This window comes from Gobio gobio, assembly GCF_949357685.1.
Source record: "Gobio gobio genome assembly, chromosome: 6".
In the NCBI taxonomy this organism is placed as follows: Eukaryota; Metazoa; Chordata; class Actinopteri; order Cypriniformes; family Gobionidae; genus Gobio; species Gobio gobio.
The window spans coordinates 41545134-41570711 of NC_137102.1; the positions used below are offsets into that span (position 1 = coordinate 41545134).

Consider the following 25578-nt stretch of genomic DNA (forward strand, 5'->3'; position numbering starts at 1 on the left):
GCAGTCTGGCTTTATATGATAAAATATCATTTTCACTATGCCTGGGAGCAGAAGCTGCCATTATTCTAGATCTTCTGTTCCATTCTAGAACGTAAATAATGTGCCGCCGACGCGTCGACGCATTTCACGCACGCGTCGTTGCAGCCCTAATATATATATATTTTATAGCAGTAGTTTACTCAAGTATCCCATTACCCATAAGTTTTGATTGGTTATTATTTTGTTATATCCGTCTCATTTTAAATGATTTTGAAAAATGTAATTTAAAAAAAAACTAATTAAAATGAATGTTTTTTTTGTTTTTTTTTCATTTTAAATTATTACAAAATATTACTTGTTAATATATTTAAACCATCTTGTGGCCCCCTTGGAAGTGTGTTGAGGCCCACTAGTGATTAAATAAATAAATAAAACAAAAAACTAAAAATATCAAAATGGAAATTATTGAGGAATGTTTTTAAGCCCTTGACATCAGTTCTAAAATGAATGCTAAAATGTGATTGGATGGTATGATCCACGAAAATTATATTACTAGGCTAATTAAGGTAAATAACATTAAACAAAATTCAATCTTGTCATGTTTTTTCCCTCATGTAGTGTTGTCACGATACTGGAATTTCAAACTTCGATAAAATACCTTGAAAATGACCAATTTTCGATAACACGGAGAAATCTGCCATATATACCGCCATACAGATCATTTATCATCTCATAATTTTATGAAAATTTGGGTAATTTTGTTGTAATAGCTTACACAGCACAAGGAGGCTTTATTTCAATTGTATAAACAGTCAGTAATAAAATAAGAGCAAATTGCAAATGATAGCACAAATAAATACAATAGAATAAAGAGCCAAATTAAATAAGCACAGGTTTTTCAGGTGGGTCTAGCAGTATTCAGGTAAGAAATATTACAGAAATTAAAGTAATCAAATGTTAAAAAAAAAAAAAAAAAAAAAAATTATATTATATATGGATTAATGCTTACAATTAAATTTACAAAAGATGTATTTTTTTCTTTTTTTTCTCTTTGTCTTTTGTTCTTTGATTAACATGACAGACAGCAGCTAGTTTATTAGTTTGCTGTCACTTTAAGAGCTTATGCACGGATCCAATATACTGTTACACATGCGTTTTGCTAGCTATTTACATTTACGTCCCAAAACTGACTGCATTTACCTGAATACTTGGCAATACAGGCATTTTGACATGATGTTGTATGTATTTGACCGTTTAAGCACAATAAGCAACGAAAAAGAAGTCTGGTACCGGTGTATAGATACTGCAGAAAAGCAGTATTGTAACCATTTCAGATATTTTAGTATCGATACATATCGAAATACATATCGAAACAGTATTTCTGACAACACTATCCCCATGTGTATATAATCTGTAATTCATAACCTGTTGTTCCCCGTCTTTACTTACTCAGACACGAAAGATTCTTGCAGCATGTGAGAAGAGCCTAACAGATGCTCACCAACTGAACTACGACCCCCACAATCCCTTTGACATCTGTGCCGCCTCCTACACTCCCCTGTACCGTGGGCGGCCAGTGGAGAAATGTCCCCTGTCTGGAGCCTGCTACTGTCCCAAATACAAAGGCGAGGTCTGCAGGGTCACACAGGTTAGTTCTATGCCGTTGTAATGTCAGCTTTTAATTAGTTTTAAAGTCTAATATTGTCAGTATGTGAGAGCAGCCCTACTTTTCTTCTTGTTCAATGGTTTTTCTCATCATGCAGTGCTCTAAAGTGAAGGATCTATTTCATTGGTTGTCTCTCTCTTGTTTTTTAGGTAACCGAGATTGGTAAAGATGTGATTGGATTGCGTGTCAGCCCACTGCAGTTCCGCTGAACATGCATTGCATAAGCACGGATGAAAATAGATATGCTTTTCTCTTACATGTACTTTTCATTTATAAGATGAAGTAACAAACTTTGAGATCAGAAAATTCTAGAAAATACCTTGTTACGTGACTAATCTCTCTGTGACTGTCCTTTCTATTATATACCAAGGTCTCTATGGTCTGTATACTTGCGTTTCATTTAATCTAAATAACTAATTGTACATCTTTGACCCTGTCAATCAGTGAAAAACAAGTTTAATTTCCTGTGAAACTCTTTAAATGTTGAAATAAAATTCTGGTGAACAAATGTTTGACCACTTAGTTTTTTTTCTCCATCATGTAGGGTTATAATTGTTTACTAAAACCATTAAAAAAAATTCTTGAATTAAATAAAATGAACTGAAATAAAATAATAAAAATATATTTTGGGGGAAAAAACTTAGTAATTTCTCATTTTTGTTTAAGTTGTACTAAAATAACTAAAACTGTTTATGCATATTTAAATCATAATAAAAATGGCAACAAAATTACTAAAACTTTAAGATAAAAACTAAGTCTAATTCAAAATATTAACAGAAACTATAATATATCAATGATTCTAAAATAACACACAATGGCATATATATTTTTCATGTTTCTAAACAGTACTAAGGAGTAAATGTGAATGGAAGGAACTTATTATTTCATAGTCATAGATATGTTTTTCTTCTTCTTTATGACCACAAGGAGGAGCTAAATGTACAACAATCAAGGCAAGCCAAGTTCACATTGTTTTGGTTAGTGCTCTAATTTATTTTGATCAATTGGAAACTTGTGTTTTCAATTCTGTACAAAACAGATGGATTACATTTTTGGTTCGCGGGAGCTTGGGAAAAAGTTATAAATCCAAGACTTAAATTAAACGTTTTCATAATCCAAGCAGTGTTTAAAATTAATAGTATACTACTTTTGTAGTCTGCAGGTGGTTCAACACAAAACACCTTAATATTGAAAACCAGATTTTCCAGTATGACAGTCACTCAAAGGTCTTTGTCACAGCCCTGCTGTCTGCTTAAGATCATCCGGCTCACATCGATGTTGTTGTTGGTAAAAACCTCTTTTCCATGGTCGACGGTGGCTGCAGGCAGGGATCGGGTGCGGCCCAGAATCCAAGCAAAGTCTACGTGGAACAGTCTCAAGACATCAGTGCATGAATATACCAGTGCTGAATTCTCATAGTCAGTGGACAAAATCCAGTATGGAGTGTAGGGCAAAACTGTCAATTCAAGCAGAGATGCAAAACATGAGATATGATTTGAAAAGCATCTGATGGCAATTTGATCTACCAAATGCTCAAAAAAGACAATCAGCTTCGTACCGTAAGAGAAACTGATTCCAAGCTTTGCTGGATTTTTTTTGTCTTCCACCACAGCTGTCCCGTCAATAGTTCTTAGCTCTCCTTTTCTAATGAAAATAAAGTTTGTGTATGGTTTAATGGTGTATTTATCATTTAGTGTGTAATATAATTGTGTAATACAATAAAGCAAATTATAACAAAGTGATTCTTCAAATAACCCTCGACTTGTTGGTACTCACAGAGTTTCAGAGCTCTTTACATGAGCCGTTCCATCCAGCTTGAGAGTAAAGTTGGTCTCAATGCACCTCCCTCGCTCAAACTGTGCTGGAAGTTTAGCAATCTCAAACCACCTACCCATAAACTACATTAGGCTGCAGACAAGCAAACTATAAGAAAGATGAATAGCAGAATAGAAGACCTGATCATTACATGTGTTGAGGTGTAATACGCTACCTTCTTTAGGTTAAAGGCAGGTTGAGTAGAAGGTTCTGGGCACGGCCCCCAGTGAGGCACCTGGGCATTTATGATGGGCAGAAAAAGGGCCACAACTACCAGAAGGGCCTGCATTTTACTTGTTATACCCATTGCAAAAAAGAAAAAAGGATAGAACAGAATATTCAAATATTAAATGTTGATAACTAAATATTTGCATGCATTCTCAACAGCTGACACGAAGGAAAACATTTTCTAAACTGTCATATAATTTAAAACAAAATTAATTTATTAAATCAAATTATACAGCAAGATGCTATATATGCACTGTATATACACTACCGTTCAAAATGTTTTTCTCACCAAGGTTGAATTTATTTGATCAAAAATACAATAAAAATGGTAATATTGTGAAATATTATTTGTTTAAAATAGTTTTCTATTTTAATATGTAATTTATTCCTGTGATGGCAAAGCTGAATTTATCAGCATCATTTCTCTTCAGTGTAACATGATCATCCAGAAATCACTCTTAATATGCTGTTTTGAAAATATTAATTATCAATGTGGAAAACAGTTGTGCTGCTTTATATTTTTGTGTAAACCTTGATACGATTCTTAGATTAATAAAAAGTTAGAAAGAACAGAATATATTTGAAATTGAATTTTTTTTAAACTACAACTTACAACTGGCTGTACCATAGTTTTTGATCAATGATCAAACATCCTTGCTGAATGAAAGTTTTTTTTTTTTTTTAAAGAAAAAAAAATTATTGACCCCAAACCCTTGAACTGTAGTGTGTACATATTCGATTTCTTTGTAAATAACCATTATAAAGAAGACAGTTTGACAAACACAAATTAAACAAATCCTTACCTCTTAAAGTTGTGCTGAATACGAGATGGACTGTGGACTGCTCAGGGTAGTTATTTGAATTATTCTCTCTCTGGGATCATATGACTGCAGAAAAGACGTGTCATGAAGGGGTCTTTGTGAGGCCACAGTTTATTCCCAACATGAAGTAAGTTATTAAGCAAATTGAAGTCATGAGAGGATGTTCCATTAATGAATATATAAACTACACCCTTATCTTTTTTTGTTTATAAATATACCAACAACAAAAACAAACAAAACAACAACAACAAATAAAATACAACAACAACAAAAAATTAACCCAAGTTTATGGCATTACTGTCTGGGGAAAGTTGTGATGATCTGTGACAATGAACGTGTTTCCGCTTCAGCAGTAGGCTGAATTAATGTAATGGTCGTGCTGACAGATAGAGGGCGCTATATATGTTTCTTTTATGAGGATGCTCATCTGAATGATCACAGGCTTTGCTGTCGAAAACAATCTGTGACACTTCTTCGTGCCTTTTATTTCTATTTCTGGATAATTTCTTAATTAACCTTTTTAAAACTAATATTTAGTTGTTATGTCGTGTGGGACCGGAGCATTGATTAAACTGAGGAATTTTCTCTTGTCCCTCATCTCAAGGTCCTGTATGTTACTATATTATTGCCAATCAATTTTCCATATAAAGAGCGAGGGTGGGGCACACCTCATAAACTCTCTTTCTTAAATGATATAAAAATGCCATGTGTAGGTCTATTTTCATTCCAAAAATGTATGCAGCAGATGTCATGATACTATGCCTTTATATAAGGATCGTATCCTCACGTGTTGTGTGTTTTACATGTTCCAGGTGTTTGTGATAAGTCAAACAACACTAGTGTGATAAGAACATGAAGGATTCACGTGTGGCTCGACCTCCAGTTCAGGACGCAACTTTCGTAACAAAAGGATGAATGGAAAAACATTGTATAACCTCTTAGTTGTTATGAACTTCAAAACTAAAAAAAAAAAAAAAAAAAAAATGCATTGTAGGCTATGTTTATTTTTTTATTTATGTTAATCATGGCTAACAAACTAAACTGCTATTTTCAGTTTCGAACCTTCGTGGGGGACTCAAAAGGTCCAAATGTCCTAAACATTTAGGCTGTAATTTAAATCTAGAAAAGGAAAAACAATATTCACCCTAAAGGTTGCAAGATGCAACGTGACTGTCATGGTTCTGTTTAGTTAGTTTCATTTTCATGAAATTTGAGTTTGTTATTTTCAGTTGTCTAGTTTCCTGCCACTTATAAGTTGTCATGGTTACTGACATGATTAGTTCTCTTAGTTCAGCTGTTTCTCTTTATTAACCTTGTTTGTACCACTATACTTAAGTTCCTCAGTTCAAGGTCGGTTGTTGTTTGTGCACAGCTCACAGTTTCGTATTGTTGGAGTTTCTTGTTAAATAAGCCCTGTTATTCTTGTAACCTGTCTTCATCTTTGTCATATCTGGATCGGCGTTCCTACATCAGTGACGAAACATTAAATCCAAATTTATGGAGTAATGAGAATGAAAGCACTCTCAGACTTGAAAGCAAAGTGCTTTGTCATAAACCAACATAATCTCTCTCTCTCTCTCTATTGAATTGTAGAACAACAAAGCTTGATGGATTCAGGCAGTTTCTTGAGAAAAACATAAATCAGTCAGTCATAGTCATAGATGTGCACAATGATTTAGAGATGGTGTTGGAAAATTCTGTTGTAAATGGGAAATTGCTACCTTTTATATCAGTGTTTTGATTGTCCATAGCTTAAAATGCATTCCTCAGGCTAAAATGATGCTAACGTGACAGATATGGGACTTAGATTAACACAGTCACACAAATTAAAGCTTTTTATCTGTCACAAAATCAATTATTTAATTTTTTCTTATAGAAAATATGCCAAATAATTGGTAATTAAAATACTGATGGCACATGGATTCTCTGTGAAACCTTTTGTAGATTTTAGTTTTCCGTTTCAAAGATGTGGAAAGCTACCCATGACTCGTTCATCACTACTCAATGTGTTAATGTTCAACATCTGTTTGAGCAGATGCCCAGGTTCCCCAAACCTGTTCTAATGAGGTTATTTTAGTTGAGGGGGGTGGAGTTAGTGATATAACAAATAGATGTAGCGGTCTATATATACCAAACTTTGTCACTGTTCTTTACCTTAGACATAAGTTCCACTCTTGAGACCAAACAGGTAAGGTGATGCTTTACTAGCAAACTATCCAACCTTTAATTCACATTTGTATGTTATTTTCACTAAGTATGACTTTATGTTTTTCAGGTTCAAACTGAAAGAATGCAGGCTCTTCAGGTTCTGTCTCTGACTTTGCTGTCTGTGCTGGCGGTCAGCGCTCAAACCATCAGCCCTGGAAAATGTCCACAGCCTCCTGTTCAGCAAAACTTTGATCCTACTAGGGTAAACTTTTGCTTAAACACTGTAAAACCTACACCTATTTTGCTGCCTATATAATCAACTTGGTTGTACAAGTCATTTAAACTCAAATAACATTAAACACACTTTTAAAATTTTGTTGAATCTCACAGAACTTATAAAAAAAAATTTGAACTTACTAAATTATTTTGATGAGTTAAAGTAATGTAAATACATAAGTTGCTATGATCATATAATTTTGTTTTACAATGTAAATGTTTCTTAATCTTTATATTTAATTTTTTTGTATCAGGAACATGCAATCATTATGAACCACTTTATCATTATAAATCCAAGAGGAACATACATAAGTCCCATATTGCTAACAAAAATTAGAGCAAAAATAGTCGAATTTTAGTATTTGTTCATATGAAACTTCATTTTCAGCTACAAAATGACCTGTATTATCACAGGAAAATATCCTGGTGCATAACTTCTTATCATTTTGTTCTTTTACAGTACATGGGCAGATGGTACGAGATCTTGAAGATTCCAGCCCCGTTCCAGTTGGGCGAGTGCTGCCAGGCCACTTACACTCTGAGTGACGGCATTGTCCTGGTTAAAAATGAACAGCTTCTGTAAGTACCAATGATAAAATATCATACATTTGTTAATATTCAGAAGATGGTAATATATTTAAAAAATAAAATACAATTCTGATATTCAGAATTTTCAAAATAGTTTTGCACTTTCTTCTGAAATGGCTCAAATGAACCTAATATCTTTTCTCTGAACATCCTCACAGTGCTGATGGCACTAACAGCTTCAGTGAGGGAACTGCCAAGATTGTAGATGCATCAGAGCCTGCCAAACTTGAAGTCAGCTTCTCTGAAGGTAAGTCTAAACAAATCATTCTTTTCACCTGGTTTATTTGATTTTATGTTTGAATCTTTGATTTGAGTTATTCATGATGTTCTCTTTCAGATGCTCCTCCTGGCCCATACTGGGTGCTGGCTACTGATTATGAAAACTACACCCTGGTTTACTCATGCTCTGATTTGGCCGGTCTCTTTCACTCTGAGTTTTCCTGGATCATAAGCAGGACCCGCACACTTCCCAAGGAGACCGTCTCTGAGCTGTTAGACATCCTCAAATCCCATGACATTAACACTGATGTTTTTACAGAGACTGACCAGAGACCGGAACTGTGCAGCGGCATGCCTTAATACAACTGCCTTATAAAATGTGCTACTGTGAGATGTGTTGTGGTCTTTCTTCAAACTGTTGAACGTTGTCTACATATATAATGTGTGATAAATAAAAGACAAAATCTCAATGCTGCCTTGTCATTTGTTTCTTTAGGTCATGTCGGATATAGGGTTGTGAAGAGAGTCTTGGCATTTGCTTTGTATAATCACCACCTCTTATTTTGTAGTAAAGTTTGCTTCTTGATCAAAACAATAAGTTAACTTCCAATGCCTCTTAAATTACTTTTCAGCTGAAATTATAAAGTTAACCAATATTCAACTAGGTATTGAGGATTATTTGTGGGCTACTCTTTTAAGAAATGCGTGGCATTACAGTTTTTCTCCATTGGTTTGGCTCATTTCTTGAAACAGAAATTACATTCTCAAAATTGTAAGATCATTTGGCAAAACTGTCTTACAGTTCAGCACAACACTATAGCTCACTTGCAAAAGCTAATATCTCTCCCAAAACTGTTCACTCATGCTTCAGAACTAAATTCCTTTCCCATATAAATAGTCAGTGCCACCAAAATGGCAAAGATCCTTCTCATTGCTTTGGCTCATTTCTTGAAACCGACCGGACGTTCTCAACACTCTTGGTGCTTTTGCCAAAATAACGTGGATGGTTCGGCACAACACCATGGTTCACCTGCAAAAGCTCATACCTCTCCCAAAACAGTTCACTCATGTGTCAAAACTAAATTTCCTTCTCATTTAAACAGTCAGTGCCCCCAAAATGCTTCGTCCCTTTGGCATTGTGTAAGCACTGCAAGTCAAAATGTTTAGATGTTTTGTCACTATGGCAGAGGACCATTGAAATATCCCTCATGTCCACCTTTCAGTCTTAGCCCAGTCCTTCATTTTTGTCTAGCTAACAGAATACAATTGTGTATAAAACTGAAAAAAAAACAAAATAGGATTTTAGGGTAAGAGTAGCCTCCAAGGTTTGACATCACACATTGCTCTCATACTGCCAAGGAAATTGTAACCATTATCATTCACACACATAAAGTAACTTCCATACATCAGAGTATGTAAAAAACAAATCAGAGTACAAAAAAACAATGACAATTACCGTCCTCACCCTCCTGGCCATCCACACGCTGCTGTTCTCAATCTTACTGTAAACACTTGTAATATTGTAAAATTTCTACTTTTCTAATGATATAATCTGGGTTTGATTTTTTTCAGAGATATTGTTAGAGTAAAGTATATGAATATATTGACCAAACAGTACACACAAGACCAGTACTGCATATTGATGAAAATATTTATTTCTCTCCACATTTGTAAAATCATTCGATTCATTCATGCATTTTCAAAGGTTTGTTTTTTTTATATCTGCTGAGGTTGGGCTGAATTCTCTGTCCAGCCTCTCTCAATGTCAACCCATGGGTCCTCAGTAGAATCACATCTGATAAATTTGGTACCCGTCTTCTTTGGCCACATCCTATTCCCGGTCTACCTCTTCCTACCCCTCTCTTCCCCTTCCCCTCTCTTCCCCTCTCTTCCCCTTCCCCTCTCTTCCCCTCTCTTCCCCTTCCCCTCTCTACCCCCTTCCCATTTCTACCCCTCTCTACCCCCTTCCCCTTTCTACCCCTCTCTACCCCCTTCCCACCCCTCTCTTCCCCTCTCTACCCCTCTTCCTCCACATGAGACACAGCCCGCAGCAACAGTGTAGAAGTAGCCCAATTCCGCGGAAAAAACCGGGACTTGGCAACACTGACTGGCAGTGTGAAAGCTCCCGCTCTCCACGCGCACAGCTCCTGCTCTGCCACCGCGCGCAGTGTGAAACCGGCGTTACAGAGCGAACAAAGGACAGTTTTATTCAGCTTCTGTTTAAAGTACTCCCACACTTTTGAATGTCGCAGTCCTTCACTTGAACACTGATAGTACGTACGCGTCCATCTGCTCCTGGATGAGTCTGGGTAATCCGTCCTACGGGCCATGACGCTCGGGGAAGTTGGGGATCCACGATTAAAACAACGTCGCCTATGGAGAGTGCCTTACCGTCTTTCCTCCACTTACTGCGCTCTTGCAACCCTGGTAGGTAGTGACTGATGAAGGATGACCAGAAACGATCGGCGATGGCTTGGCTATGCCTCCAACGTCTTCTCCCGAGGTCACTGGGGTCGTAAACTGCTTGAGGAAGCGACGAGTCGTGACGGCCCATGAGGAGGAGGTTAGGCGTGACCGGATCTGGATCAGAGGCATCTGATGACAAGTAGCCTAAAGGTTTCGCATTCATTATGCCCTCGACCTCCACTAAAATTGTCATCAGGACAGGTTCAGGAACAGTCTGGTCTTTAAGGACAACGCGAAGTGCAGTCTTGATAGACTTCACTTCCCTCTCCCATGTGCCACCAAAGTGCGGCGCACTTGGAGGATTGAATCGGAAGGATATCTGCTGTTCAGCAAGTTGCTCTCTCCACTGAGGTGCCATGGCAGCAACGGCTTCACGCAACTCTCTCTCTCCACCGACAAAGTTGGTACCATTGTCCATGAGGAGTTCGAACAGTCTACCACGTCGAGAGATGAATCTTCTCAGTGACAGCAGGAAAGCATCTGTATCAAGGCTTTCTAATAGATCCAGATGCACCGAGCGAGTTGTCATGCATTTGTAGACAATGCCCCACCTTTTTTCGGTGCGGCGACCGATCCTCACTTGGAAAGGTCCAAAGCAATCAACTCTGGTTGAATAGAACGGTGGCTTATGGAGTCGTAGCCGAGCTGGTGGGTAATCTGCCATCTTCGGTACGTCGGGTTTTGCTCTCCATCGTCGGCACTCCAGACATGAATGCTGATGCTTTCGAATGGCCTCTCTACCACGGATAATCCAGAACCTACGTCTGATCTCGGCAAGAACTCGTTCTGGCCCAGGGTGCAGTAGTGACTCATCGAAATCCTTGATGATAAGCTTCGTCACGGGATGGCTTGGATCCAGGATAACTGGGTGGATAGTATCCAGGTCTAGTCCTTCAGCATGCCTTAACCTGCCACCGACTTTGAGTAGCTCTGTGGATCTTTCATATTCTGGTGACAGAGATGCGAGACGACTGTCTGAAGGAAGAGTACGTCCAGCTTTGAGAGCTCTCAATTCTTCAGCAAAGCCGTCCTCTTGAGCCTTTTGTAACATCAGCTTCTCTGCTTGCAGAAAATCGGCAGCGGGAAAGTGCACTGTAGTATTAGCATCAGCCGCCCCGTGAAAGGAGCTAGCAGTTTCCTTAAGAAGCTCTTTCCAGTTGGAGACCTTATTGGGGTTCGGAAGTTGTGTGGGCAAGCTGCTGGACACAGTTCCCACGAAGGCAGACTTCCTTAACTCTGTGGTGTCTGGTTCTGCCTCAGATGAGGGCATGTTGGGCCACTCCCTCTCAGACAAATAAAGGAAAGGTGGACCTTTGTTCCAGCGATGATCCTGTACCATCTCTTGCAGAGTGAGTCCGCGGGTTATATCATCAGCCGGATTGCTTAGAGTGTCAACATACCGCCATTGAACAGGGTTGGTCAGGTTCTGGATTGCAACGCGTGTTCCCACGAACACTTTATAACGGCATGATTCTGATTTGATCCAGTGCAGCACAGTTGTGGAGTCTGACCAAAGAGTGATGTGCTCAGGTGGTACTACAAGCTCTGTCTCGATCACTCTAGCCAGCTGTGCGCCTGTAAGCGCGGCACTAAGCTCGAGACGCGGAATAGACAGCTGCTTACGGGGCGCGACTCTCGATCGGGCAAACACAAAGGAGACATAGACTTGTTGACTGTCATCTGTCGCCTGCATGTAGGCTACTGCTCCATAGGCGCGCTCCGATGCATCACAGAAAATGTGGATGTGACGGGTTGCGTTGGCAGTATCGGCAGTGGCTGGTGCATAGGGACGAGGCAGCTTGAGATGTTGCAAAGTGGGAATTTCTTGCACCCAACTCGACCATTTCTCCAGAAGTTCAGCGGTTTGGATCTTGTCGTCCCAGCCAATGTTGGCCTTCCACATGTCCTGAACCAGCACTTTACATCTTGTCGTGAATGGCACAATGTAGCCCAATGGGTCGTAAAGCTTGGCAAGGACACTGTAGACGTTACGAAGAGTAGCATCTGAAGATTCAGTATGGCAACGTTTGTAATTCAGGGTGTCGTTCAAACAATCCCAGCAGAGTCCAAGCGTGGGCTCTTGGAGGTTGTCACTGGCCTTGGATAGCCATAGCTCACTGCTAGCCGACTGAGCTTCAGGAGGTAGATGTGCTACAACTTCAGGCATGTTACTAGCCCATTGCCGGATCTCGAAACCTCCCTTATTCAGAAGTGCTCGCAGATCATCGACTAGAACCTTGGCATACTCAGCTTTACTCACACTGTGGAGGCAATTGTTGACATAGAATGAGTGCTCGATCACATGCATGAGAGGAGAGTCTGGTGGTTCGTGGTCTCTGACATGCTGTTGCAGGGCAAAGACCGCACAACAGGGGCTGCACGTTGTTCCGAATGGTAACACCTCCCATTGGAATATGCGTGGTTCAGATGTCCTCTGCATGTCACGCCACAGGAATCGTAGGAGTGGTTTATCACTGGGCAACAAGCGGATCTGGTGGAACATTGATTTAATATCTCCGCTGATGGCCACAGCATGACATCGAAACCGCATCAGGACTCCAATCATAGTCGGACCGAGCGTTGGTCCCGGCAGGAGTTGGTCATTCAGGGACAGGCCGTTAAAAGAGAAGGAACAGTTAAAGACTACTCTATCCTTTCCATTGTGGTGCACCATATGATGAGGTACATACCATGACTCTGTGGACTTTGCTGCCTCTTCTGTAGAGATTTATGCGACATAACCAGACTGAACAAGTTTATCCATCTCCTTGCAATATGAGGCTGCTCGAACGGTGTCCTTGGCCAACCGGCACTCAGAGCTGCGTAGGTTAGGCATCGCGGCATCTTGCTGAGCACAGAGTTGGATGACTGGCTGACGACGCAACAGTGGAGTAGCGTAACGCTGGGTACCGTCGACAGATACACGTTCGGAGGCTGTCTGTAAGAGGATGAGTGCCTGCTGGTCTTGCTTGGAACGCGTTGCAGTCTTCTCACTGACATAGGGGACTGTGTCAATGTGCCAAAGGCGTTCCACATTCCTGAGGAGTTCAGTATATGAAGACTCAGTGGCGATGTGCAGACAAGAAGACTGGTGCAATGAAACTGGCATAATGTCAGAAGGACCTTGCAAAGACCAGCCTAGCCTTGTGCAGATGGCTATAGGACCGCCAGATGGACCTGCTCTGACTGGCTGTGTAGGAGTGAGAAGCTGAGGCATATCAGAGCCGATGAGGAGCAGAGGTTGGGCTCTGTGGATAGGCATTAAAGGAAGTCCTTTGAGATGCTCATAGCGCTTCTGGAGAGCTGCTACTGGGTACGTGTGCTCAGATAAACTCAGACTACTTGCAGTGAACGCATGTTGAATCCAAAACTTCTTGTTTGGCTTGAAGATGGGGGATACATGAAAACTAACTGAGGAACCTTTCAGTTCCTTCACCTCTTGCTGGACTGTCCTCAGATGAAGTGTCTCTGGATGCTGAGAGAGTTGTAGTTGCTCTACAGCTTGTGGGAGGATAATCGTTCTCTCCAAACCATCATCAAGCACTGCAAATGTCTCAAGAATGCGATCTCCATGATGCAAAAGCACTTTGACAACCTTCAGCAACACTCTCTGAGGGCTTCTGGGCTGCTCAATGTAGACAATGGGCTTCGGATTAGTGACCATCAGCACTTGCTGGGATGACTCTTGGATGGCGTCATGCAGGACTGTAAGGTGTTTCTCTTTGCAAATCTTACATGGGCGCTTAAGCATGCAGGCTGTAGCTTTGTGGCCGCGGCCGCATTTCCAACATCTGTCGCCTTCCTGGATCCACTTCTTAATCTCAGCAGTAGACAGTGTCTTGAAGTCGTGGCAAGAGTTAAGGTAGTGCTCCTTATTGTTGCAGAATGGGCAATAAGGACTGAGTTTAAAAGCTTGGAACTTCGACTGAATGGTCTCCTTGTCGGCTGTCTCCCCAGAGCAGAGGAAGACTGATGCTGTCTTATCTTTGGGCTTTGAACTACGTAGATCTCTCTTTGGAAGGGTAGGCCCTGTAGAGTTGTAGTGAAGAGTAGCTTGACTGGCGAGACGCTTGGCTTGAGCCTTCATCTGGAGCCACGCAGCGAGGTCGGGCAAAGAGTAGGTGAGCTCTGAACCTGGCTGCAGGATGCCGCGAACGAGACAATATTCCACAAATCCATCTCTGTGGGAAGGAGACATTTTGCTTAAGAGACGGTCAACATGGGAACCACACCTGAGCTCGTATCCAACAGGTTTAGGAATACCATAAGACGTAGCAATCAGGGTCTCCATACCCGGGTAGGTCCAGGGTGGTGCCGTCTGAACTGATGTTGCAGCTGGTATACTGCAGTGAGCATACTGCACTGCGGGAGGTGTTGGTGCCACTGTAACTGCTCGTGGTGGCATTGTGAAGCTTGTACTGGTAGCTGGAGCCCCTAGGTACTGAGATGGTAGACTTGTTGTGACAGAAGACCTTGCCATTGGTGACGCTCCACCTGCCTGTACCGTGGACAGGACGGGAACGAATGAGACAGGTACAGATGGAAGTACAGAGACTGGTACTGCAATCGGTGCAGCGCTGACAGGAACACTGATCTGGGCACTCGTGACGGGATTAGCAGGTGGTGCTAATATCTGAGTAGGAACAGTGGAGAAAGGTGCTGCCTGAACTGGCGCTGGATTTGGCTGTTGCACAAGTGGATGCTGCACAGGAACCGATGGCACCAGAGGTGGCTGTTGAGCCAATTGTGACGTCAGAGGTAGCTTGGAAAACGTAGCGGGAGCTGACGACGTAGACAAGGAATCGTCGTTCGTCCCTGTCAGGTAGGTCTTTACAACACTGGCAATTTGTACCTCCTTCTCGAGCTTCTTCAAGCGCCTGCGTCTTCCCATCTCTCTAGCCATTCTCTCTTTAGCCAGATGTGCTTCCTCTTGTAGCCGCTGTCCTTCTCTGGCTTGTGCATCTAATACTGCAGCTTCTAAGTCAGCTTTCCTTTCCTCTTCTATTTCCTGCTGTAGGTCAGCTAGCTCCAATCCTTTGATCTCCTCCTCTAATGCAGCTGCTTGCATATCAGACGTACTTCGGAACAGATGGAGTCCATAAGATGACTGAGAAGACCGCTGTGAATATGCAGCTGACCGGTAACTTGTCAAACTCCTAGCTCTGGTTAACTGAGCCTGGTCTGGTTGTCCTACAGGAATAGAGGAGGCTTGGGCCACAGGCTGTTGAGAGGGCAGAAGAGTGACTTTGTACTGGGCTAAATGTGCAGGTGGACGAGGGTCTCTCTTGGGTCGGTCCGATGACTCCTGCTGCTGAACATCAGTTGCTGACTCCATAGTGTCGGGTGAACCCTAATCCGGCTCGAAGGACCAATGTAAAGTATGGAATAGGGGTTCGTTTTAGGATGGGAGCACTACAGAAAGATTCCGGCCAGAGAATCCTTTATCAGCTTTATTTCAAGATCAGGATGCCAATATACAAGTTCAAGTGTATGTGGTTTGCTTTTCATAGAACGCACACTAATTAAAGAAAAGGGTCTCTGAATCTTCTCTCATCATCCCTGAACACAAACCGTCTGAGCAGCGCGCTGTATTTTCTGTCCAGGCGCAGTTCACGTGATGGAGCGTTCAAACGCACTTAGAAAACCTCAGCGCTGAACAAATAGGCTTTCAGACATTCACTATGCCTGGGAGCAGAAGCTGCCATTATTCTAGATCTTCTGTTCCATTCTAGAACGTAAATAATGTGCCGCTGACGCGTCGACGCATTTCACGCACGCGTCGTTGCAGCCCTAATATATATATATTTTTATAGCAGTAGTTTACTCAAGTATCCCATTACCCATAAGTTTTGATTGGTTATTATTTTGTTATATCCGTCTCATTTTAAATGATTTTGACAAAATGTAATTTAAAAAAAACTAATTAAAATGAATGCTTTTTTTTTTTTTTTTTCAATTTTAAATTATTACAAAATATTACTTGTTAATATATTTAAACCATCTTGTGGCCCCCTTGGAAGTGTGTTGAGGCCCACTAGTGATTAAATAAATAAATAAAACTAAAAACTAAAAATATCAAAATGGAAATTATTGATAGATAGGAATGTTTTTAAGCCCTTGACATCAGTTCTAAAATGAATGCTAAAATGTGATTGGATGGTATGATCCACGAAAATTATATTACTAGGCTAATTAAGGTAAATAACATTAAACAAAATTCAATCTTGTCATGTTTTTTCCCTCATGTAGTGTTGTCACGATACTGGAATTTCAAACTTCGATAAAATACCTTGAAAATGACCAATTTTCGATAACACGGAGAAATCTGCCATATATACCGCCATACAGATCATTTATCATCTCATAATTTTATGAAAATTTGGGTAATTTTGTTGTAATAGCTTACACAGCACAAGGAGGCTTTATTTGAATTGTATAAACAGTGTCACGGGATGACTGAGGAAACTGAGGTGAGGACTCAATTGCAGGAAAAACGGATGAATTTATTATAAAAGTAAACATAAATACAAACAAAGACCCACGAGGGGGAAAACATACAACTAAGAAATAACTAAATCAACTAACATACTCAAACCGGGAACACAGGGAACAGGAGACGCTAGACATCACAATGAACCGACCAGGACTGCAAACACAAAGGAACTTATAAAGGGGACAAATAAAGCAGGTAACGAGGGAACACAGGTGGGGCAAATTAAACCAATAAGATGATAACAAGGAGGGTGGGAACTAGACAAGGACGGAAAATAACAAACCACCACATGTGCTACACAAGACAGGACAGGCATGTGACAAACAGTCAGTAATAAAATAAGAGCAAATTGCAAATGATAGCACAAATAAATACAATAGAATAAAGAGCCAAATTAAATAAACACAGGTTTTTCAGGTGGGTCTAGCAGTATTCAGGTAAGAAATATTACAGAAATTAAAGTAATCAAATGTAAAAAAAAAAAAATTATACTAAAAAAAATTATATTATATATGGATTAATGCTTACAATTAAATTTACAAAAGATGTATTTTTTTCTTTTTTTTCTCTTTGTCTTTTGTTCTTTGATTAACATGACAGACAGCAGCTAGTTTATTAGTCTGCTGTCACTTTAAGAGCTTATGCACGGATCCAATATACTGTTACACATGCGTTTTGCTAGCTATTTACATTTACATCCCAAAACTGACTGCATTTACCTGAATACTTGGCAATACAGGCATTTTGACATGATGTTGTATGTATTTAACCGTTTAAGCACAATAAGCAACGAAAAATAAGTCTGGTACCGGTGTATAGATACTGCAGAAAAGCAGTATTGTAACCATTTCGGATATTTTAGTATCGATACATATCGAAATACATATCGAAACAGTATTTCTGACAACACTATCCCCATGTGTACATAATCTGTAATTCATAACCTGTTGTTCCCCGTCTTTACTTACTCAGACACGAAAGATTCTTGCAGCATGTGAGAAGAGCCTGACAGATGCTCACCAACTGAACTACGACCCCCACAATCCCTTTGACATCTGTGCCGCCTCCTACACTCCCCTGTACCGTGGGCGGCCAGTGGAGAAATGTCCCCTGTCTGGAGCCTGCTACTGTCCCAAATACAAAGGCGAGGTCTGCAGGGTCACACAGGTTAGTTCTATGCCGTTGTAATGTCAGCTTTTAATTAGTTTTAAAGTCTAATATTGTCAGTATGTGAGAGCAGCCCTACTTTTCTTCTTGTTCAATGGTTTTTCTCATCATGCAGTGCTCTAAAGTGAAGGATCTATTTCATTGGTTGTCTCTCTCTTGTTTTTTAGGTAACCGAGATTGGTAAAGATGTGATTGGATTGCGTGTCAGCCCACTGCAGTTCCGCTGAACATGCATTGCATAAGCACGGATGAAAATAGATATGCATTTCTCTTACATGTACTTTTCATTTATAAGATGAAGTAACAAACTTTGAGATCAGAAAATTCTAGAAAATACCTTGTTACGTGACTAATCTCTCTGTGACTGTCCTTTCTATTATATATCCAAGGTCTCTATGGTCTGTATACTTGCGTTTCATTTAATCTAAATAACTAATTGTACATCTTTGACCCTGTCAATCAGTGAAAAACAAGTTTAATTTCCTGTGAAACTCTTTAAATGTTGAAATAAAATTCTGGTGAACAAATGTTTGACCACTTAGTTTTTTTTCTCCATCATGTAGGGTTATAATTGTTTACTAAAACCATTAAAAAAAATTCTTGAATTAAATAAAATGAACTGAAATAAAATAATAAAAATATATTTTGGGGGAAAAAACTTAGTAATTTCTCATTTTTGTTTAAGTTGTACTAAAATAACTAAAACTGTTTATGCATATTTAAATCATAATAAAAATGGCAACAAAATTACTAAAACTTTAAGATAAAAACTAAGTCTAATTCAAAATATTAACAGAAACTATAATATATCAATGATTCTAAAATAACACACAATGGCATATATATTTTTCATGTTTCTAAACAGTACTAAGGAGTAAATGTGAATGGAAGGAACTTATTATTTCATAGTCATATGTTTTTCTTCTTCTTTATGACCACAAGGAGGAGCTAAATGTACAACAATCAAGGCAAGCCAAGTTCACATTGTTTTGGTTAGTGCTCTAATTTATTTTGATCAATTGGAAACTTGTGTTTTCAATTCTGTACAAAACAGATGGATTACATTTTTGGTTCGCGGGAGCTTGGGAAAAAGTTATAAATCCAAGACTTAAATTAAACGTTTTCATAATCCAAGCAGTGTTTAAAATTAATAGTATACTACTTTTGTAGTCTGCAGGTGGTTCAACACAAAACACCTTAATATTGAAAACCAGATTTTCCAGTATGACAGTCACTCAAAGGTCTTTGTCACAGCCCTGCTGTCTGCTTAAGATCATCCGGCTCACATCGATGTTGTTGTTGGTAAAAACCTCTTTTCCATGGTCGACGGTGGCTGCAGGCAGGGATCGGGTGCGGCCCAGAATCCAAGCAAAGTCTACGTGGAACAGTCTCAAGACATCAGTGCATGAATATACCAGTGCTGAATTCTCATAGTCAGTGGACAAAATCCAGTATGGAGTGTAGGGCAAAACTGTCAATTCAAGCAGAGATGCAAAACATGAGATATGATTTGAAAAGCATCTGATGGCAATTTGATCTACCAAATGCTCAAAAAAGACAATCAGCTTCGTACCGTAAGAGAAACTGATTCCAAGCTTTGCTGGATTTTTTTTGTCTTCCACCACAGCTGTCCCGTCAATAGTTCTTAGCTCTCCTTTTCTAATGAAAATAAAGTTTGTGTATGGTTTAATGGTGTATTTATCATTTAGTGTGTAATATAATTGTGTAATACAATAAAGCAAATTATAACAAAGTGATTCTTCAAATAACCCTCGACTTGTTGGTACTCACAGAATTTCAGAGCTCTTTACATGAGCCGTTCCATCCAGCTTGAGAGTAAAGTTGGTCTCAATGCACCTCCCTCGCTCAAACTGTGCTGGAAGTTTAGCAATCTCAAACCACCTACCCATAAACTACATTAGGATGCAGACAAGCAAACTATAAGAAAGATGAATAGCAGAATAGAAGACCTGATCATTACATGTGTTGAGGTGTAATACGCTACCTTCTTTAGGTTAAAGGCAGGTTGAGTAGAAGGTTCTGGGCACGGCCCCCAGTGAGGCACCTGGGCATTTATGATGGGCAGAAAAAGGGCCACAACTACCAGAAGGGCCTGCATTTTACTTGTTATACCCATTGCAAAAAAGAAAAAAGGATAGAACAGAATATTCAAATATTAAATGTTGATAACTAAATATTTGCATGCATTCTCAACAGCTGACACGAAGGAAAACATTTTCTAAACTGTCATATAATTTAAAACAAAATTAATTTATTAAATCAAATTATACAGCAAGATGCTATATATGCACTGTATATACACTACCGTTCAAAATGTTTTGCTCACCAAGGTTGAATTTATTTGATCAAAAATACAATAAAAATGGTAATATTGTGAAATATTATTTGTTTAAAATAGTTTTCTATTTTAATATGTAATTTATTCCTGTGATGGCAAAGCTGAATTTATCAGCATCATTTCTCTTCAGTGTAACATGATCATCCAGAAATCACTCTTAATATGCTGTTTTGAAAATATTAATTATCAATGTGGAAAACAGTTGTGCTGCTTTATATTTTTGTGTAAACCTTGATACGATTCTTAGATTAATAAAAAGTTAGAAAGAACAGAATATATTTGAAATTGAAATTTTTTTAAACTACAACTTACAACTGGCTGTACCATAGTTTTTGATCAATGATCAAACATCCTTGCTGAATGAAAGTTTTTTTTTTTTTTTTAAGAAAAAAAATTATTGACCCCAAACCCTTGAACTGTAGTGTGTACATATTCGATTTCTTTGTAAATAACCATTATAAAGAAGACAGTTTGACAAACACAAATTAAACAAATCCTTACCTCTTAAAGTTGTGCTGAATACGAGATGGACTGTGGACTGCTCAGGGTAGTTATTTGAATTATTCTCTCTCTGGGATCATATGACTGCAGAAAAGACGTGTCATGAAGGGGTCTTTGTGAGGCCACAGTTTATTCCCAACATGAAGTAAGTTATTAAGCAAATTGAAGTCATGAGAGGATGTTCCATTAATGAATATATAAACTACACCCTTATCTTTTTTTGTTTATAAATATACCATTTGTGTTTTTGAAGTTCAACAACAACAAAAAATTAACCCAAGTTTATGGCATTACTGTCTGGGGAAAGTTGTGATGATCTGTGACAATGAACGTGTTTCCGCTTCAGCAGTAGGCTGAATTAATGTAATGGTCGTGCTGACAGATAGAGGGCGCTATATATGTTTCTTTTATGAGGATGCTCATCTGAATGATCACAGGCTTTGCTGTCGAAAACAATCTGTGACACTTCTTCGTGCCTTTTATTTCTATTTCTGGATAATTTCTTAATTAACCTTTTTAAAACTAATATTTAGTTGTTATGTCGTGTGGGACCGGAGCATTGATTAAACTGAGGAATTTTCTCTTGTCCCTCTTCTCAAGGTCCTGTATGTTACTATATTATTGCCAATCAATTTTCCATATAAAGAGCGAGGGTGGGGCACACCTCATAAACTCTCTTTCTTAAATGATATAAAAATGCCATGTGTAGGCCTATTTTCATTCCAAAAATGTATGCAGCAGATCATGATACTATGCCTTTACATAAGGACCGTATCCTCACGTGTTGTGTGTTTTACATGTTCCAGGTGTTTGTGATAAGTCAAACAACACTAGTGTGATAAGAACATGAAGGATTCACGTGTGGCTCGACCTCCAGTTCAGGACGCAACTTTCGTAACAAAAGGATGAATGGAAAAACATTGTATAACCTCTTAGTTGTTATGAACTTCAAAACTTAAAAAAAAAAAAAATGCACTGTAGGCTATGTTTATTTTTTTTTATTTATGTTTATCATGGCTAACAAACTAAACTGCTATTTTCAGTTTCGAACCTTCGTGGGGGACTCAAAAGGTCCAAATGTCCTAAACATTTAGGCTGTAATTTAAATCTAGAAAAGGAAAAACAATATTCACCCTAAAGGTTGCAAGATGCAACGTGACTGTCATGGTTCTGTTTAATTAGTTTCATTTTCATGAAATTTGAGTTTGTTATTTTCAGTTGTCTAGTTTCCTGCCACTTATAAGTTGTCATGGTTACTGACATGATTAGTTCTCTTAGTTCAGCTGTTTCTCTTTATTAACCTTGTTTGTACCACTATACTTAAGTTCCTCAGTTCAAGGTCGGTTGTTGTTTGTGCACAGCTCACAGTTTCGTATTGTTGGAGTTTCTTGTTAAATAAGCCCTGTTATTCTTGTAACCTGTCTTCATCTTTGTCATATCTGGATCGTCGTTCCTACATCAGTGACGAAACATTAAATCCAAATTTATGGAGTAATGAGAATGAAAGCACTCTCAGACTTGAAAGCAAAGTGCTTTGTCATAAACCAACATAATCTCTCTCTCTCTCTCTATTGAATTGTAGAACAACAAAGCTTGATGGATTCAGGCAGTTTCTTGAGAAAAACATAAATCAGTCAGTCATAGTCATAGATGTGCACAATGATTTAGAGATGGTGTTGGAAAATTCTGTTGTAAATGGGAAATTGCTACCTTTTATATCAGTGTTTTGATTGTCCATAGCTTAAAATGCATTCCTCAGGCTAAAATGTTGCTAACGTGACAGATATGGGACTTAGATTAACATAGTCACACAAATTAAAGCTTTTTATCTGTCACAAAATCAATTATTTAATTTGTTCTTATAGAAAATATGCCAAATAATTGGTAATTAAAATACTGATGGCACATGGATTCTCTGTGAAACCTTTTGTAGATTTTAGTTTTCCGTTTCAAAGATGTGGAAAGCTACCCATGACTCGTTCATCACTACTCAATGTGTTAATGTTCAACATCTGTTTGAGCAGATGCCCAGGTTCCCCAAACCTGTTCTAATGAGGTTATTTTAGTTGAGGGGGGTGGAGTTAGTGATATAACAAATAGATGTAGCGGTCTATATATACCAAACTTTGTCACTGTTCTTTACCTTAGACATAAGTTCCACTCTTGAGACCAAACAGGTAAGATGATGCTTTACTAGCAAACTATCCAACCTTTAATTCACATTTGTATGTTATTTTCATTAAGTATGACTTTTTGTTTTTTCAGGTTCAAACTGAAAGAATGCAGGCTCTTCAGGTTCTGTCTCTGACTTTGCTGTCTGTGCTGGCGGTCAGCGCTCAAACCATCAGCCCTGGAAAATGTCCACAGCCTCCTGTTCAGCAAAACTTTGATCCTACTAGGGTAAACTTTTGCTTAAACACTGTAAAACCTACACCTATTTTGCTGCCTATATAATCAACTTGGTTGTACAAGTCATTTAAACTCAAATAACATTAAACACACTTTTTAAAAAATTTAGTTGAATCTCACAGAACTTATAAAAAATGTTTTGAACTTACTAAATTATTTTGATGAGTTAAATTAATGTAAATACATAAGTTGCTATGATCATATAATTTTGTTTTACAATGTAAATGTTTCTTAATCTTTATATTAATTTTTTTTGTATCAGGAACATGCAATCATTATGAACCACTTTATCATTATAAATCCAAGAGGAACATACATAAATCCCATATTGCTAACAAAAATTAGAGCAAAAATAGTCGAATTTTAGTATTTGTTCATATGAAACTTCATTTTCAGCTACAAAATGACCTGTATTATCACAGGAAAATATCCTGGTGCATAACTTCTTATCATTTTGTTATTTTACAGTACATGGGCAGATGGCACGAGATCTTGAAGATTCCAGCCCCGTTCCAGTTGGGCGAGTGCTGCCAGGCCACTTACACTCTGAGTGACGGCATTGTCCTGGTTAAAAATGATGAGCTTCTGTAAGTACCAATGATAAAATATCATACATTTGTTAATATTCAGAAGATGGTAATATATTTAAAAAATAAAATACAATTCTGATATTCAGAATTTTCAAAATAGTTTTGCACTTTCTTCTGAAATGGCTCAAATGAACCTAATATCTTTTCTCTGAACATCCTCACAGTGCTGATGGCACTATCAGCTTCATTGAGGGAACTGCCAAGATTGTAGATGCATCAGAGCCTGCCAAACTTGAAGTCAGCTTCTTTGAAAGTAAGTCTAAACAAATCATTCTTTTCACCTGGTTTATTTGATTTTATGTTTGAATCTTTGATTTGAGTTATTCATGATGTTCTCTTTCAGATGCTCCTCCTGGCCCATACTGGGTGCTGGCTACTGATTATGAAAACTACACCCTGGTTTACTCATGCTCTGATTTCGCCGGTCTCTTTCACTCTGAGTTTTCCTGGATCATGAGCAGGACCCGCACACTTCCCAAGGAGACCGTCTCTGAGCTGTTAGACATCCTCAAATCCCATGACATTAACACTGATGTTTTTACAGAGACTGACCAGAGACCGGAACTGTGCAGCGGCATGCCTTAATACAACTGCCTTATAAAATGTGCTACTGTGAGATGTGTTGTGCTCTTTCTTCAAACTGTTGAACGTTGTCTACATATATAATGTGTGATAAATAAAAGACAAAATCTCAATGCTGCCTTGTCATTTGTTTCTTTAGGTCATGTCGGATATAGGGTTGTGAAGAGAGTCTTGGCATTTGCTTTGTATAATCACCACCTCTTATTTTGTAGTAAAGTTTGCTTCTTGATCAAAACAATAAGTTAACTTCCAATGCCTCTTAAATTACTTTTCAGCTGACATTATAAAGTTAACCAATATTCAACTAGGTATTGAGGATTTTTTGTGGGCTACTCTTTTAAGAAATGCATGGCATTAATACATAATTTGAAAAATAAGTTTTACAGATGAGATACAATGAAATGCTTTAAAAGGTGAACTTAACCTTCAGCTTTCAACCACATTTGCAAATCAATCCATAAATGAGATGTTTGTAGTTTAATCCTTTCATTTTCACTCAGAGAAAGTTTCCAACATAGAAAGACACTTTGTGAATGGAACTTTTCTTACAGTGGCCTGTGGTATCATCTGCTAAATTCCATGGTCTGCATTCCACTAACACTCAATTTAGCTCAATCACTGCTCTGGTGTCACAAGTGCACCGATCCTCCTTCGCTGCTACACTCCCTCACTCACACTCTGGACTACACTTCCCAGCATCCCTCCTGGTTCTCACCTGCATCACCTCATCAAGACACACACATAAGCACACACCTCGCCTACCCTCATTGTCTGGTCTTGTTGTATATACCAGTGACTCACCTGACTACTTACTGTATTCCTGGTTCTCGCTGTCGCAGAATCCTTGGAATCTTTCTCAGTCCTGGCATCTGCATCAGAAAGGGACATATTATCAAGCTAAGTTGACTGTTTGGGTACTTAACAATTGTATTCCTTTGAAGTATCCTCATTTAAAGCTGTATGATTCATCTGTGTGTCTCTTTGTGCCATCTGTTCAGATGATTTATATCTCTTCATGATATGTCTGAGTTATGCAGCTGTGAAATTGATAAGTTAGTGCTGGATAGTGCTTTGCAGTCATTTGTCTGGGCTGATGATGAAGACAGTACTGGATGTTGTGGGATGCAGTGATTGGGGTCAGGAGGAGAAGCCCTCTCCAGAGAGAAGAGTTCAGGAGCAGAGGAGCTTTAAAAGGCTGATCCGCCGTCCTGCCATATATAATTTCACAAGTTTGCACTTACATATAATTTATAGAGAGTAATTCACTGCTT

General features: G+C 38.8%; 4 protein-coding genes across 4 annotated transcripts; 2 read left to right on the plus strand and 2 right to left on the minus strand.

Moving 5' to 3' along the window:
* Positions 1–2865: 2865 nt before the first annotated feature.
* On the minus strand, positions 2866–4519 carry LOC307127495 (apolipoprotein D-like; the record flags this gene model as incomplete). Its single annotated transcript, XM_079818744.1, has 5 exons — positions 4492–4519; positions 3636–3753; positions 3422–3543; positions 3204–3289; positions 2866–3101 (listed from the first exon to the last, which is right to left on the minus strand). Exons 2-5 carry the CDS (start codon positions 3747–3749, stop codon positions 2866–2868), a joined length of 558 nt encoding a protein of 185 aa, XP_079674870.1. The 5' UTR covers positions 3750–3753; positions 4492–4519.
* Positions 4520–6799: 2280 nt separating this feature from the next.
* On the plus strand, positions 6800–8100 carry LOC307127493 (apolipoprotein D-like; the record flags this gene model as incomplete). The annotated part of the gene is made up of 4 exons (XM_079818742.1): positions 6800–6919; positions 7394–7512; positions 7680–7768; positions 7859–8100. 4 exons carry the CDS (start codon positions 6800–6802, stop codon positions 8098–8100), a joined length of 570 nt encoding a protein of 189 aa, XP_079674868.1.
* A 9185-nt stretch (positions 8101–17285) lies between these two features.
* Positions 17286–20814, minus strand: LOC307127489 (apolipoprotein D-like). The gene is made up of 5 exons (XM_079818738.1): positions 20727–20814; positions 19872–19989; positions 19658–19779; positions 19440–19525; positions 17286–19337 (listed from the first exon to the last, which is right to left on the minus strand). The coding sequence occupies exons 2-5, from the start codon at positions 19983–19985 to the stop codon at positions 19102–19104; spliced, it is 558 nt and encodes a 185-aa protein (XP_079674864.1). The 5' UTR covers positions 19986–19989; positions 20727–20814; the 3' UTR covers positions 17286–19101.
* A 2192-nt stretch (positions 20815–23006) lies between these two features.
* Positions 23007–24310, plus strand: LOC307127491 (apolipoprotein D-like; the record flags this gene model as incomplete). Its single annotated transcript, XM_079818740.1, has 4 exons — positions 23007–23126; positions 23604–23722; positions 23890–23978; positions 24069–24310. 4 exons carry the CDS (start codon positions 23007–23009, stop codon positions 24308–24310), a joined length of 570 nt encoding a protein of 189 aa, XP_079674866.1.
* Between the last annotated feature and the right edge of the window lie 1268 nt (positions 24311–25578).